Below are 15,650 nucleotides of genomic sequence, written 5' to 3' on the forward strand. Positions count from 1 at the left end.
TACATGCAATAATTGATAGGAGAGCTCTTTGTAAACTGAGAAGTGCAGTGCACATGGGAGCAACATTGGGAGTGGGTCCTGGAATGGACTGGCATTCCCAGCAGTGCCTCCTCCCCGCATCTGGGGCTTGTAGGAGTGTCTCTGGGCTGTGTCCGATGTGGGCAGGGGTTGGGTCATGTCCAGCTCTGACCAGGCACATGGGATGCAGTGGTGACAAGATAGTCCTTGTCCTCTTGCAGCTTCACTTGAGAGGGGAGATGGGCATCGCATAAGCCATTGTAAAGTAGGGGCCAGTGTGCTGAGGGCTATGGGAAGGCAGGGAGGGCTTCCTGGAGGCAGTGGTTTCTAGGCTGAGCCCTAAAGGGTGAGTGGGAATTAGACAACAAAGGGGAAGTGAGCTCCCCCTGCAGGCCTCCCAGGACCATGTGTGACTTTGGCCTGGCCGTGGCTGACTCAGGCTGAGCTGTGGCTGCCTGGGCCCCATCTCACCCTGGCTGGGCCGGCCTCTTTCTGGCTGGGCCACATCTGACTGGGCTGGCCTTGGTCTCCTTCAGGGAGTGCCGTGTCTCGCTCTCGCTGGGCTGCTCTGACCTGGGCTGTGCTGCATCTCACTCGGGCTGGGCAGGAGTGACCCCGACAGGGCCCTGTTCTCCGTGTTGGTCCTGCAGGGGAGCGAAACTGGTAGCCCCCAGCTTTACGCTGGCCACCATCAAGGGGGACGAGTACACCTTCACCTCCAGCAATGCTGAGGACATCCGTGACCTGGTGGTCACCTTCCTGGAGGGGCTCCGAAAGAGGTCTAAGTATGTGGTGGCCCTGCAGGACAACCCCAGCCCTGGTGAGTGGCTCCTGGCACGAGATGCCAGTCCCCGGGGTCAGGGTGCTAGGCAGATTACGTGCCCTGGCCTTGGCCTGGCGTTCAGGATCACGAGAGCCTGCTACCCATTCTTCCCCAGACACCTTCGGTTCCAGCTGGACCAGATAGCTCAACCCCGTGCCTTCGATCTGTGCCCCGTGGGGAACCTTCCTCCCTCTGGTCTTAAATACCTGTTACTTGCCAACTTCTCCAGATGAGATCAGGGGTTCCTCCTCAGTGTTCCCCCAATACCCACCATCTTCAAATGATGACAGTGGTAACAACTATGGACCGTGCATCCCCGGGCCTTTGAGGTCCCGAGCAGAGCGTGAGAAAGAGACGAAATGAACCCAGCCCTGCCCTCAGTGGGGAGGGGGTGGGAGCAGACAGTGCCCATCCCTGTGATAGTGCAGTGACCCGGGAAGCCCAGAGGCTGTGGGAGCCTGGGGTTCGGGGAGGACGTATGTGTGAACAGAACGTTTGGGGCAGAGAGGGGAACCGAGCAGAGGCTGGAGGGGGCAGTGTCTGGGAACTGTGGGCAGTTTGTTTCGGCTGGAATGGGTGAGGTGAGGCGGGAGGGGCAAAAAGTGAGGCAGAAGACGTCAGGAAGGCCATCTGCCAGCAACAGGCCTGTAGCGTGTCGAGGAGTGTGGGATTCCTTTAAGGGCAGTGGGGAGCCACGGAAGGCTTCTGAGCTGGGAAGTGGCCCCCTCCGATGGCTATCTGTGTTGGGGGTTGTGCAAGGTAGAGGCAGAGTGGCTGCTGAGCAGATATGGGACAGGGCCTCAGTTCCAGTGGGGAGGAGGGGCTTACAGGTCATCAACCCAAAGAGAGGTGTTCCAACCCAGCCTCTCTCTCTGCCCCCATGTGGCCCTGCACACCCATGCCTTCCAGCGGGCGAGGAGTCAGGCTTCCTCAGCTTTGCCAAGGGGGACCTCATCATCCTGGACCATGACACAGGAGAGCAGGTCATGAACTCAGGCTGGGCCAATGGCATCAATGAGAGGACCAAGCAGCGTGGGGACTTCCCCACCGACTGCGTGTATGTCATGCCCACTGTCACCATGCCACCGCGGGAGATTGTGGTACGTGGCCCGGGGTGGGGCAGATGCATGGGAGGCTCCCCTGGCCCCTCCTTGTCTTCTTCCCACGTAAACGGAGTGAGGGGTTACAGTAGATTCATGCTTTGCAGCTTCTGTGAAGATGATCTGGGGGTCTTATGGAACCATAAACTGAAAGTTGGGGGCAACTATCAAATGTGTGCCAGGTGGAGAGGGACCTAGAAATTGCATCAGGGGAGGAACTGTCCAGGGGTAGGGGATCAGAGAAGAGTGGCCTAGGGGATGGGGGCGGGGGTAGGGGCTTGCACTGTCCAGAAAGGCAGTGAGGGCAGAGATGGGAAGTGAGGCCCTGCTTCCTCTGGAGCCCCTTGAGCCAGCACTGAGGACTCGGAGCCCAGCTTTCCAGGCAGCTCCAGAGCCAGGCTCTGTTGACGGGGCAGTTCTCACACTGCATCCGCTGCCTTGTCCAGGCTTTCTGACTGACCCAACTTAGTTCAGACACAGGGCACCAAGGGAAGGGTCCTAAGGCCAGCATGATGGAGGCAGTGGTAATGTCAGAGATCCCCCAGGAGGAAAGGTGTTCCCAGGGTCAGAATGGGGCAGAGGGCCCACCCCCAGACCCACTTAAGAAGGCTCTGGGCTTTACCATGTTGATCCAGGGGCCCGGGGTACAGATCCAGGGGCGCCTGACCTCAGCTCCCCGTCTCTCGGTCTCTAGGCCCTGGTCACCATGACCCCCGACCAGAGGCAGGACGTTATCCGGCTCTTGCAGCTGCGAACGGCAGAGCCTGAGGTGCGCGCCAAGCCCTACACGCTGGAGGAATTTTCCTACGACTACTTCAGGTGATGGGGGAAGGGGAGAGAGGGCCCCAGGACAGGGAGCTGCAGGCTTCTGCTACCCTCTGGTCTGCGTGCTGGGGTTGCTTTGTGGTGTCCCCGTCTGTGAGCAGTGCCCAGGTCAGAGGGAACCAGAGGGCAGTCTCAGTCCATCGAGATGATGCTTCTCATGCTGTGTCATCTTATCCTTCCTTCATTTAAGATACTGTGACTGCACCCACCCTAGGTGGAGTCCTGGGCACTCCTGACTCAAGGCTGTACCTGCCTCACCGATTCACAGTCCTGGTGGGGAGACAGGCATGAGGCCAGGCGGCTGTTATTCTGTGCGCCCAGTGTTGTGATGGAGATGCTGGGTCGGGGTGGAGATGGAGGCTTCGTGGAGGGAGTGGTATCTGAGCTAAGCGGGGGTGGGGGGGTGCGGGGTGAGCCGGGTGGAGGAGCGCCACAGCTGGAGCAGAGCAAGCAGAGAGAAGCAGGCGCGAGCAGGCCGGGGAGGCGGGCAGGGCTGCCGGGGCACAGCCAGCCTTGTTAGTGTCTCTGTCTGTTGGCTGAGAAAGTAAGGCCCAGGCAGGGCTGGTGACTCATCCCAGGTCACGCAGCGCAGCAGGGAAGCCGGTTCTCTCCGCTCCGCTTCCTACACGGGGCGGGATGGGGCTGGAGTCTCACAACCTGGCCGTCAGTGCGGACTGTCCTGTGCTGTGCAGGCCCCCACCCAAGCACACGCTGAGCCGCGTGATGGTGTCCAAGACCCGCGGCAAGGACCGGCTGTGGAGCCACACGCGGGAGCCGCTCAAGCAGGCACTGCTGAAGAAGATCCTGGGCAGCGAGGAGCTCTCGCAGGAGGCCTGCATGGCCTTCATCGATATCCGCACCCTCAGGGGTGGGGGGGGCATGGAGGGTCAGGCAGGGGCCACGGGGAGGGGGCGCCTAGGGCAGGGGAGGGCTGGGCTGGGCCTGGCCTATAGGGTTTTCGTCTAGACACTTACTTCCTTCTGAGGGGCCCAGCTGGGGCCTGGGCAGACGTGGGGGGATGCTGACGGAGCGGCTCCCTCTGTGTGCCCGGCACCTTACAGCGTGCAGGGGGCTGCCTCACCCGTTGTCTCCTCACACCCTGTCACTTGGTTGACAGATGTATATCGTGCCATGTGCTGGGCCAGGCATGGAGACATGGCGGTGAGCAGACCCAGTCCCTAGCCTCATGGTGCTCATAGTTGAGAGTGGAGATGTGCTGATCGGGGTCAGTGCTGTGATGGGACCCGACAGCACATTGACCTGACTTGGCCTTGGAGGAGGGCAGGGAGGACTTCCTGGAGGAAGTGATATCTAGGCTGGAGACTGGGTAGGCCTTGGCCAGTCAAAGGGGAGATGGGTGGGGAATGTTCTTGACAGAGGGAGCAGCATGTATAAAGGCCCTGAGGCAAAACAGAGCAGGGCTGTTTCAAGGGCAGAAATTAACTCAGCACAGCTAGAGGCTAGAGTTCAAGAAGGGAATCCCAAGATGTGGGCTGATGGATGAAAGTTTCCCAAGGCCTGTTCAGAAGCTTGGACTGTGTCCTGCGGTGCAGCCATGGGGAGCCACTGGGGCAGGGGGTGGCATGGTTAGATCTGTGATTTGGAAAGTTTATTCTGGTTGCTGTGAGGACTCTGGTAGTGGGGCTGGGGCCTGGAGCACGATGGCCAGTGAGGAGGTGGCCAGAGGAGTTGAGGAGAGAGGGTGGGTAGTGGGCATGGAGAGCAGTGTGGGCAGATTATGCCCATTTCCTGGGTGAGTAGCCTGAGGCCCAGGGCCACATGATCAGGGGTGGCAGACCCTGTTGGAGAGTGTGGCCGCCTGCCTCCCGGGCCATTGTTCCCCGATTGGCCACAGCCTTCCTTGACAGCTCCTCACCCGTGCTCAAGTACATGGGTGACTACCCGTCCAAGAGGATGCGCTCCGTCAATGAGCTCACAGACCAGATCTTCGAGGGTGCCCTGAAGGCTGAGCCCCTCAAGGACGAGGTGTACGTGCAGATCCTGAAGCAGCTGACTGACAACCACATCAGGTAAGCCGGGATGGTGGGAGGGTGAGGGGCAGGCCCCCCCCACCCCTAGTGCTAACAGCTGAAGGTAATCGTAAAGGTCCTCCTCCCACTGTGAGCTCACTCCCTGCCGAGGCAGCAGCTGGCTCTGCCTGGGAACAGTCCTTCTTCACTCAGAGCAGGAAGCTGTCCTCAGGCCCCTCATGTCCTAGCTCTCCCTCAAGGCCCAAGGAAGAGGGTCAAGAACCAAGAGGTGGTGGCTGCGCCCTCAGTCTGTCCTCCCCGCAAGCTGAACAGCCCCAGCTCCTCCTAATTTCCCGCTGCTCTCTGCCTGAGCCTCCTCTGGATACCCCTCCCTGGCCCAGATGCCACTGTCTGCCTACAGGTGCGTCTCATGAGCACCTGTCCCGTCCCTGGCTCAGGCTGAGCTGGCTGTCAGTCAGAAGATCTGGATAAAAACTCTCATGGGGGCTTCCCTGGTGGCACAGTGGTTGAGAGTCCGCCTGCCGATGCAGGGGATGTGGGTTCGTGCCCCGGTCTGGGAGGATCCCACATGCCGCGGAGCGGCTGGGCCCGTGAGCCATGGCCGCTGAGCCTGCACGTCTGGAGCCTGTGCTCTGCAACGGGAGAGGCCACAACAGTGAGAGGCCCGCATACCGCGAAAAAAAAAAAAAAAAACTCTCATGGGCTGGGGGTGTTGGACCCCAGAGGGTGTCACTGCCTCCCTGATGGCCCAGACCATGGCAGGAGGGGGAAGTCAGGCACATGCTCATCTCAGAGCCTGAGAGAAGCCCCACCCTCTCCCTTTATTCCCAGACTTCCAACTCCCTCCCCAGCTTTGTCACTCTCTACATCTCTTATGCAAGTCTACCATTGGACCATGCGTCAGATCTTTTCGCACATTCTGTGCCCACAGCCAGGAAAACCTTTCTTCTCCTTTGCATATCAGAATTTGCCTCAGTCTTCAAAGCCTAGATCAAATGCCACCTCCTCCTAGAAGCCCTCCAGGCTTCCCTCCTGCCAGACCGAGTTAAAGGGCTGCTGCCATAATATAAATCACACACTGCTTCCGTCATAGGAAAGTCTTTCTAAGAAAAAAAAATCTTAGAGTGCTTGGTGACACAGCTGATTTTTATTCTGACACAAGCACCTTACCTCCACCTGACTAGTAAGTGTGAGGCCTGGGCTGGGGTTGGCAGACCAGACTTTGAGTAGCACTAATGGGATCAGGCTGTCAGCGGGGTGGGTCCGTGTTGGTCCTCAGACAGGGGTGGGGGGTGAGGGCAGGCATGTGCTGCCGTGTGAGGAGCTGAGGCGTGTTGGCCCGCGGTGGCCCTGCTGGACACCACACCTCTTCCTGCAGGTATAGTGAGGAGCGGGGCTGGGAGCTGCTCTGGCTGTGCACAGGGCTCTTCCCGCCCAGCAACATCCTCCTGCCGCATGTGCAGCGCTTCCTGCAGTCCCGCAAGCACTGCCCACTCGCCATCGACTGCCTGCAGCGGCTCCAGAAAGCCCTGAGGTACAGCAGGGGCTGCAAGGGGCAGAGGGGGCAGTGGGCATAGTGCGTGGCGGCAGGCACTGGGATGGGCTTCCGGCCACCCTGGCTTGCGAGACGAGTCCCTTGGGGATGCTGAGGTCCTGACCCATCTTTGGGGTTGGGACCCATCTTCAGGGTCCCACAGCTGCCAGGTAGACAAAGGTGGCAGTGCCCATTCTGGACAGTTTGAGAGTCTGGTTGCTCAGAAAGTTATTTTCTCATACCTTCAAGTCTGCTGGGGAGGCAGACACCTGGGCCACACTCCATACTCTGCAAAGCCCACTTGTACCCTTTGCTTCATTCGGTCCCCTCCACATCCCTGTCTGGTGGGTACCATTATCATCTCATTTTACAGATGAGGAACTAGAGGCTTGAGAGTTTGTCACCTGGTAGGAAGTGGTGGCTGGGGATTAGGACTGGGTTTGCCTGTCTCCAAAGTGCCCTCTGCTCTCTGCTCCCCATGGCCCCAGGAATCTGCTGCCTCCTAACTTGCCCCCCTTCCATCCCCCCCCACTCCCCTGGTTTTCAGAAACGGGTCCCGGAAGTACCCCCCGCACCTGGTGGAGGTGGAGGCCATCCAGCACAAAACCACCCAGATTTTCCACAAGGTCTACTTTCCCGATGACACAGACGAGGTGAGGGACTCTGGCTTCTTGGTCTGTGGGTGGCCCTGAAGGACCAGGCTCCCTCAGGGACACGGGGCAGCCCTGATGTCTCTTCCCCACCACCCCCACCTTTGCCCCCATCCTCCTGCCCCTCAGTGGAGTCGGGGCTCAGTCAAGAGGCCACAGACTCCTCGGGTCAGGAGCCCTTGGGTTCCTGGTTCAGCCTCTCACTTCTTTGATCAGCTTCCTTGAGAAGGTCACCCCTGTCTCTGAGGAGCCTCTGCTTTAGAGAAACGTGCTTTCTCCTTCTGAGCTGAGCTCTGTGTTGATGTCATCTCCCTGATGCCAGCTCTGTTCCTGGGCACAGGCCTGCCTGCTCCGCAGCCCAAGACCTCCCCCATTGCCCCGAGCCCACTCTCCCGCAGACTAACACTTCCTTCTCACCTGACCTGAGTGTGAGTCCCCTCCACCATGGTCCCCTGGGCAAAAGTCCTATTTGTCTTCTTGTCATGCCCATTTGGTCAGGCTGGCTCCTGATCTACACCCCCTGCTCCATCCCAGCACAGCATCTCATTCAGATAAACAAGACCAACAGTGAAACTTTCGGTTTGAAAAGCAGTTTAAAAACTTGTCTAGAGATTAGAGACTCAGAAATACCACTATGGGATTCTAGTCACAAGGACAGAAAAACTTCCTAAAATCTTTTCCTGTCCCCTATGGAGGGTTACATGGAGCACCCCCCACCCCTCAAATCGCACTCCTCCCTCACCTGAGCTTCCCCAGACCCTCCCATCCCTCTGGGAAGACCCAGACAGGAGTTGCTTTTCCTTCTTTAAAAAAAATATTTATTTACTTTTAATTGAAGTTTAGTTGATGTTCAATATTATGAGTGTCAGCTGTACAACACAGTGATTCACAAATTCTAACGGCGGTGTTCCATTTATAATTATTATAAAATATTGGCTATATTCCCTGTGTTGTGCAGTATATCCTTGGAGTTTATTTTATACAGAGTAGGTTTTATACTTCTTCCTTTTCTTAAGCATGGTGCCCAGCTCTGGGGAAGCCCCCTCAGAAGGAGGGTGTCTTGCATGGGAGGGGGCTCCGTCTAGCTGGAGGCACAGCCACAGGGATGCGAGAGGCCCTGCCAGAGGCAAGCAAGTGCTCCCCTGCCACCCCTTCCCCCAGGCCTTCGAGGTGGAGTCCAGCACCAAGGCCAAGGACTTCTGCCAGAACATCGCTGCCCGGCTGCTGCTCAAGTCCTCCGAGGGATTCAGCCTCTTTGTCAAAATTGCAGATAAGGTGGGTTGGTGGGGGGCACTGATTGCTTATCTGCCTGCTCTTGGTCTGTCTCACGGGAAATTTGCTGGCGCCCTGGGAGCTCATGGGGCAGCGGGGGTGGGGACAGAGGAGGAGGGACGGGGAGAGGAAGAGGCCCTCTTGCACACGCCATCTGATTGTGCCCGTCTCTTTCTTACATCCCGGCAATGGCCCCCTTACATGCAGCAGCTATGCCTACATCTCTCTCCTCTGAGGCATTGCACAGCCTGGCCACAGACCTTTTGGGAGCACTCTGTGCTCTGAACACACTAGGCTCCTCGCCCTGCCCCAATACACATGTACTTTCCAGAGTTGATTTGACTGGTCCCTCAGCTGCCACGCTGAGGTCAGTTCACCTCTGAAAAAGCCCTTGAAGTGAGGATGACCATCCCCACCTAATAGACCACAAAACCTGGACTCAGAGGTGTTAAGTGACTTATCTCAGGTCACACAGCAGGGACTCAGATCCAGGTAGGTCTGACTCTGAAGCACAGGCCCCTGCCTTCACCCCACATTGCCCCCCGCCCCATTTATGTCCATGGGAGTCAAAGGCCCAGCTTGAAAGCCCCTTCCCATGGGGGGCTTCCCTGACCCTTGCAGGCAGGTCAGGTGCTCTCTCCTGTCGCTCACCCACAGTTCCCTGTGCATCCATGTCTGTCTCCTCACTTCATGTCTGTCCCTGTGCCAGACACTGTGACCCAGAGGTGATCTCAGTGAGGTCCTGGACCCAGCGGGGCTTAGAGCCTGTGGGAGGAGCAGGACACGGATACCAGAGAATGTCCAAAGCAGGGACTGGGCCCCTTTCTCGGCCTTTTTTCCAGGGTCCTAGAGCAGCAATCAGTGACTCTTTGCTGAATGACTGAAGGGAGTCACTGTCACTGGACAGAGACACTCAACAGGCACAGTCGGGGCAAGATGAGGTTGATACATGGACACCCCCTCTGGCTGCGAGCAGGAGTTCTTCTGGAGAAGGGGCTGCCGGGGAGGCCTTGGGTGGGAAAGTCAGAAAACTCAGTATTGCTCCAATTAAAATGATTGGACTAGAATGGCCATGTCCCTAGGTCATCAGCGTTCCTGAGAATGACTTCTTCTTCGACTTTGTACGACACCTGACGGACTGGATAAAGAAAGCACGGCCCGTCAAGGATGGTAACGTGAGGCTGAGTCCTGGGATCATCCGAGGCCTGGGGCCAGCAGGTCCTGGCTCGGGGCCATACCTGAGTGCCACCTGGGCGGGGCCCGAGTCAGGCCTTCCTCCAGGGCTGGTGCTGGGCCGGACACCCTTCTGTGCTGGGATCTTCTGGGTGACCGACTGCCCTCTACCACAGGAATCGTGCCCTCGCTCACCTACCAAGTGTTCTTCATGAAGAAGCTGTGGACCACCACGGTGCCAGGGAAGGACCCCATGGCCGATTCCATCTTCCACTATTACCAGGTGAGCTGCCCAGAGCCTCTCTGCTGTGGTTGCCTGCTGTCCTTGCCAGGGGAGGGGCAGCAGCATGGACTGGAAGCCATTCCTGCTGGGGTCTCCGGAGGTGCCCAACCTCAGATCCTTCTCCTTCCCAACCCTCCAGCCCTCGGGCTGAGCTCTCAGGCCCTTCCCTTGGTGAGGGGCTATGCTCTGGATTTGGGATTCTGCTGGTACACCTGGGTCTGTAGACGTTTTCCAGCAGGGCATGGGCCTGCGGGAAGCCAGCAGGGTGGCTCACAGGCTGAGCCTCTATTGTGTGTCTGGCAGCTTGTACTCGTTCTGTCCTCCCAACAACCCCCAAGAAGGAGGCATGCTGTTCCCATTTTACAGAGAAACCCTCAGATCAAGTGATGTAATTAGGATCACAGGGCTGATGGAGCTGGGGTTTGATTCCAGGTCTTCATGACTGCAGCCTCGGTGGTCTCTTCCGAGGTGGCCGTTTACCGTTCTGTGGGATAGACAGACCAGGATGCTGGGAGGGGCACCAGTGGTGGGGAAGGCAGCTGCCCTGGTAGAGAGAACCCTGGCCTGGGAGCCAGAAGGGCCGCCTTCCTTCAAACCCAGGATCTCTTCCTCTCCCCTTTCCCCTTTGCCCCATGTTGCCCGTTTAGCAAGTGGCACCGTTAACTCCCAGCTCCCCCAAGGCAGAAACCTGAGTCAGCGTGGACCTCTCCCATGTCCCAAATCACTCACCTGAAGACTTTACCTCCCGAATATCTCTTATCTCTGAAACGCATTCACGTCTCTCCATCACCACCTCCACCAACTTGGGTCGGTCCACCATCTTCTCTCATCTGGAAGAAGCCCATAACCTTCTCTCTGATCTCCTCCATCTGCCTTTTTAAATCTGAAAAGCAGTGAATCTGTGTGGCATAATGCTGTTTCCCCATAGTGTGCCTTCCCCCCTTGGGGAGCAGTGTCAGCTGAGGTTGGGGAAGCAGGTGGGCCCAAATGTGGGGTAAAGTAGTAGACCCGGCCTCACGGGGGGGGGGGTGCTTAAGGGAAGGAACCCACTTCCTCCAGGTGCTTCCACTGCCTGTGACCTGCTCTGTCTCTGGCAGGAGTTGCCCAAGTATCTCCGAGGCTACCACAAGTGCACGCGGGAGGAAGTGCTGCAGTTGGGGGCACTCATCTACAGGGCCAAGTTTGAGGAGGACAAGTCCTACTTCCCCAGTATCCCCAAGCTTCTACGGGAGCTGGTGCCCCAGGACCTCATCCGGCAGATCTCGCCTGACGACTGGAAGCGGGTGACCGTGGGGGAGACAGTGGGAATAGGGGCCCCCTGAATGGTGCTCTGGGTACCCTAGGGTCAAGGGGGCAGGTGCTGGACAGCAGCCCAGGGAAGTATCCCTTGTGGCCCCTGTAAATTCAGCTGGCCGCTTGGCAGTAATTTGCCCTGTCCTGGTTACCATGGTGACCGGATTTTTTTTAATTGATACTATTTGGCCTGCTTGCTTTGGGGAGGGAAGGGCTGTCAGGAGTCCATTAACTGGTGTAAGTGGGGAGGCTTCAGAGCCTCCAGGGCTCATAGACTGCTGCCAGTGCAGATGGGGCAGGAGCGGGGCGGGGGGAGAGGACTCTGACCCCCCGCTCCCCCTGCAGTCCATCGTCGCCTATTTCAACAAGCACGCAGGGAAGTCCAAGGAGGAGGCCAAGCTGGCCTTCCTGAAGCTCATCTTCAAGTGGCCCACCTTCGGCTCAGCCTTCTTCGAGGTGAAGGTATGCCGTGGGTGCGTGCTTCTCAGAGAGGACGAGGGGGAAGTAGATGGCACAGAGACTCCTCCCCCTGGCTCTGGGAAACGGCAGTGGTCTCTGCCAGGCAAGGAAAGGAGGAAATGGCCCTCCGCTCTGTCCCAGCTAAGCGCTGGGCCCTGGGCTTCGTCCTGGGACACTTGAGGGGCCGTTATCTCAGCCTGGCAGGGGAGGCAGATGTGTACAAAGGCCAGAGTAATGCAGGACGATCTGCACCGTGACAGTGGGGTGGCAGAGCCTGGGAGGCCCAACCAGACGGCAAAGGCTGAGGCGGCTTCCTGGAGGAGGCAACGTTGAGCTTTCCAGGGAGACCTTGAGGGGAGGGTTCCTGGCAGACGGCCTGGCACGAGCAAAGACCCAGAGGTGTGAGAGCTCAGGCCTGGGCAGGAAGTGCGAGTGGGTGAGTGTGGATGGGCGGGGGTGTGAGGCGAGCAGACTGTGGTAAGCAGGTTGGCGAGCAGGAGAGGCTGGTAGGGTTCCTCCTGCAGGTGGTGCCCAGCCTGGACGGTTTTGCACAGGGATGATTGATGGGGCCAGAGCCCACTCTGACTTCAGGGCTGGGGTGGATCTGAGGGGCAGGACCAGAGGCAGGAGAATGGTGAAGTGGCTGGGGCGAGGGGATAGGTCAGGATGGAGAGGGGGGAATGGCCTTGCTACACACTGAGGAGGGAGCCCCTTTGAGAAGCCTGGCTGTGCAACGAAGAGAGAGGTAGGTAGGTACACCTGGAGGCAGGTGTAGGGTTCAAGGAGGCTTTTTAAAGATGAGGGGCTTTAGGGCTGAGAGAGCAATAGCAGAGACTCCTAGAGAAGCAGGACAGAAGGGCTGAAACTGCTACCGGGCTGGTTGGGGACCCGTGAAGGGAGTTGGGGTAGCTCTGGGGGCCCAGCAGAGGTATTGCTAGAAACCATGAGGTCGTGGCAGGACCACGAACACCAGTGCACCCCTGGCATCATGCAGGCAGCAGGAGAGGTAGACTTAAGCCCAGCTGGGGGCGGCTCCTGGGGGCGGTTCCCCACCTGATGTCTCTGGCTTTTTTTTTTTTAACTAGCAAACTACAGAGCCAAACTTTCCTGAGATTCTCCTAATTGCCATCAACAAGTATGGGGTCAGCCTCATTGATCCCAGAACCAAGGTGAGCAGCAACAGGGAAGAGGAGGCGGGGGTGGGCTTCTCTGTTTGCACTTCTAACAAAGACCCCCAGACTCAAACCCCGAGAGACCCTATCAGCCACCACCATCCTCGCTTCATCCACCCACCTGGCCACACATCTTGAGAGGCTGACCGTGTTTGCTGCGTCTACTTCCTTACCTCTCATCTCTCCATCAAAACTGCTGAGTTACTAACAAAGCCCTCGCTACTAAATCCAATCACTCTAGTGCTTGGCCTTTCAGCATCACTGGATACTTCCAAGCACTTCCTCCCAGAATGCTCTCTGTCCACACTGGTCAGGGTGGGAGGCTCTACTGGGGTAACTGCTGCTCGGGTTTGTGGGCCGGAGCAGTTCCTACCGAGGGGGCCGGGAGATACCGAGGGGAGACAAGTCCTGCCACTGACACAGGAGGGTACAACGGGGGCTGTTGGCGAAGGGGGCAACGACCACCATCTTCCCCTTGGCTCTGTGTGCCCACTTTCCTGGTTTTCCTCATATCCCCCTTGGTCTCCCTCTCAGGCACTTCCCTGGGCTTCTTCTCTACCCAGCCCACACACTGTGTTCCCCCAGTCTGTGTCTTCTTGTCTCCCCCCTCCAACTCTGCTGGACCATCTCATCTGTGACCACAGTTTCAGTTCCTTCAGGCTCTCAGATTTACAGTTCTGGGCCCCATACACCTGACGGCCTCCTGGGCTTCCTTGGTTGTCCCACCAGCCGGCCCCACCGAAGACCTCGAGGGGGAAGGCATCTGCTTCCCACAGCAGCTCCATAGCACAGCTGGACTCTACCCTTTGCTCCTTTTCTCATCTGAGAGTCTGAGGTCCTTCGCGTGGGTGGTGTCTGTGGGCTGGAGCTGAGGAGTGAGGTCAGACGGTCCAGGCCGTGCAGCTTCAGACTCTCTGCTCCCCTAGGACATCTTGACCACCCACCCCTTCACCAAGATCTCCAACTGGAGCAGCGGCAACACCTACTTCCACATCACCATTGGGAACCTGGTGCGCGGGAGCAAACTTCTCTGTGAGACGTCACTGGTGAGAGCTCTTCCTTCCAGGCCTGGCGGGCTCCCCTGCCTCACCTGCGGCTTCAATTGAGGGACACACAAATTAGCACCTTAATGTGAGGTCGCAACAGCTTAGAGCCCTAGATGTCTGGCTGGATGAATCCAACCCTTCAGCCGTGTGGCTGGGGAGACTTAAGTAAGTCCAGAGGAGGGGGCAGGATCTGCCTTTGTCCGGGCTTCTGTCCACTGCAGTTTGCTGGGAGCTGTGTCCTGGGTCTGAGTGGGCGGCCGTGTCCTACATCTGTTTATCTTCTTGCTGCTGTTTCCAGGGCTACAAGATGGATGACCTCCTGACTTCCTATATTAGCCAGATGCTCACGGCCATGAGCAAACAGCGGGGCTCCAGGAGTGGCAAGTGAACAGTGGGAGGTGGTGCTGGCTCTGTGCCTGCTCTCTAGGCAGCAGCTGGCTCAGGACCATCAGCTACCTCTGCAGCCGGGGGAAGACCTTTGCCATCGAGGCAGGGAGGCTGGGCCGGCTGGCCACCACTGACCGTACCATCGTGGCCTCTGACCCTTCTTCTGGTGCAGTGGCCTTACCGGGATGCAGAACTCCCCTCCATCCACCCCTGAAGCACCTGGTTGGTTCTAGTCCTGGCTTGCTGTGGCCTTCCCAGTTGTAAAACCCTGTGCTCCTTGGATGCCCTTCTTAGCTCAGACTAGCCCTACTATGTGGCCTCTTTTGACTTTCTGTGCACCACCAGGAAAGGTACCAAGAGGACTACCTAGTTCTTCATGCTGGGAACAACCAACCAAGGTTGTTCTGAAGCCTAAGGGACTGGCTTCATTCCCCTAAGTCCAGGAGCCTAAGCTGGGGTGAGGGAAGACAGGCCACTTTTATATATTACAGTGTGAGCGAGTGCTGGGCCCCTGCTCGAGGCTCCCCCGATCACCTCAGGCATAAAGCATGTGTTCCATCTTCTGGCCCTGTAGTGTCTTTGCTGGGGGGGGGGGGGCGGGGGCAGGGTGTGGGGCCAGGACAGGGCCCTTTGGGGGAGTGGCCTATAGAACTGTCTCTTTGGTCTGGGTCTGGGGGTTGGTGGGGGGTGCTTAAAGGACTGGCTGAGCCTGGGGCAGGCTGAGGGGATGCTGCCCTGGGAGGTGGTGACCTAAGTGTGGATGAGCTGGAGATCCAGAGGGGGGAACCAGCTTCTGGGCCTTACCTAGGGCCAGTGGATCAAGAGTGGCCCTTGCATCCTGCCAGAAACAGCTCCTTAGCTCATCAGGAAACCTCCAAGCACCTCAGGAACCATGCTGCCTTGGGATGAATCCTTACGTCCAGTGGGTGCCTGTAAAATATTACTTTGTGACCTAGATGGAACATACAAGTTTGGACAGGACCTGGGCAGGTCCGGGGGTGGGGGATTCAGGCAGGTGAAGGTGTGATCTGGGGGTGGGCATGCTTCTGGGCTGTGGCTGGGATGAGCACCTAGAGAAATGACAGGGGAGAGGTTGGCATGTTTGTGATCTGTCCTCAAGGCCCCCCTGGTACTTCAGCACAGCCAGCCCAGCTCCACTTGCCCTCACACACTCAAGGGTCTGGGGTCACCTGCATGTAGGTGACAAACCACTCCACAGGGAGTGCTAATCCTGTTCTCTCCAGATGCCTGTGCAGGAGGTGGAGGGGCTGTCTGGTGAAATGGAGGCCCCAAACCAGACAGCCCTGCTTTCTGGGAGGACAGTGGTGCCACCTGAGGCAGCCCTGCCCCACCAATGTTCACATGACTCCACAGTCAGCCCGGGATAAATCTGAGCCCCAAGGAGGGTGCTGTGGTGTCTGCCCCTACACATCATCAAATACGTGGGAATATGAGCCCTGGAGGAGTGTGAATACCTGATGGGCACATAATGGAACACAACTTGCTGCTTCTAACGCTGGGCTCCCAGACAGGTATTCTCAGTTCTAGTTTCCTATCAAGACCAAATGCCTTTGGGTGGACATGGGATTATGCCCATCACCCCACTGGGGAATCAGCCAATGAC

At 58.0% G+C, this 15,650-nt stretch overlaps 1 protein-coding gene across 1 annotated transcript in view; it reads left to right on the top strand.

The window, feature by feature from the left end:
• MYO7A (myosin VIIA) overlaps nt 1–14,587 on the top strand; it is a 92,491-nt gene extending 77,904 nt beyond the window's left edge. Inside the window, 17 exon segments of the mRNA XM_089915338.1 lie at nt 555–838; nt 1,751–1,941; nt 2,636–2,760; nt 3,459–3,616; nt 4,643–4,796; nt 6,136–6,291; nt 6,445; nt 6,748–6,804; nt 6,807–6,944; nt 8,103–8,216; nt 9,296–9,383; nt 9,563–9,669; nt 10,767–10,952; nt 11,308–11,424; nt 12,507–12,590; nt 13,520–13,639; nt 13,938–14,587. Coding sequence (XP_089771464.1) covers nt 555–838; nt 1,751–1,941; nt 2,636–2,760; nt 3,459–3,616; nt 4,643–4,796; nt 6,136–6,291; nt 6,445; nt 6,748–6,804; nt 6,807–6,944; nt 8,103–8,216; nt 9,296–9,383; nt 9,563–9,669; nt 10,767–10,952; nt 11,308–11,424; nt 12,507–12,590; nt 13,520–13,639; nt 13,938–14,027 — 2,170 coding nt within the window. The 3' untranslated portion in view covers nt 14,028–14,587.
• The last annotated feature ends 1,063 nt before the right edge of the window (nt 14,588–15,650 follow it).

This window comes from Delphinapterus leucas, chromosome 7 (assembly GCF_059928025.1).
Source record: "Delphinapterus leucas isolate spDelLeu-1000000601 "Yukka" chromosome 7, BTC_Dleu_Yukka2, whole genome shotgun sequence".
NCBI classification, from domain to species: Eukaryota; Metazoa; Chordata; class Mammalia; order Artiodactyla; family Monodontidae; genus Delphinapterus; species Delphinapterus leucas.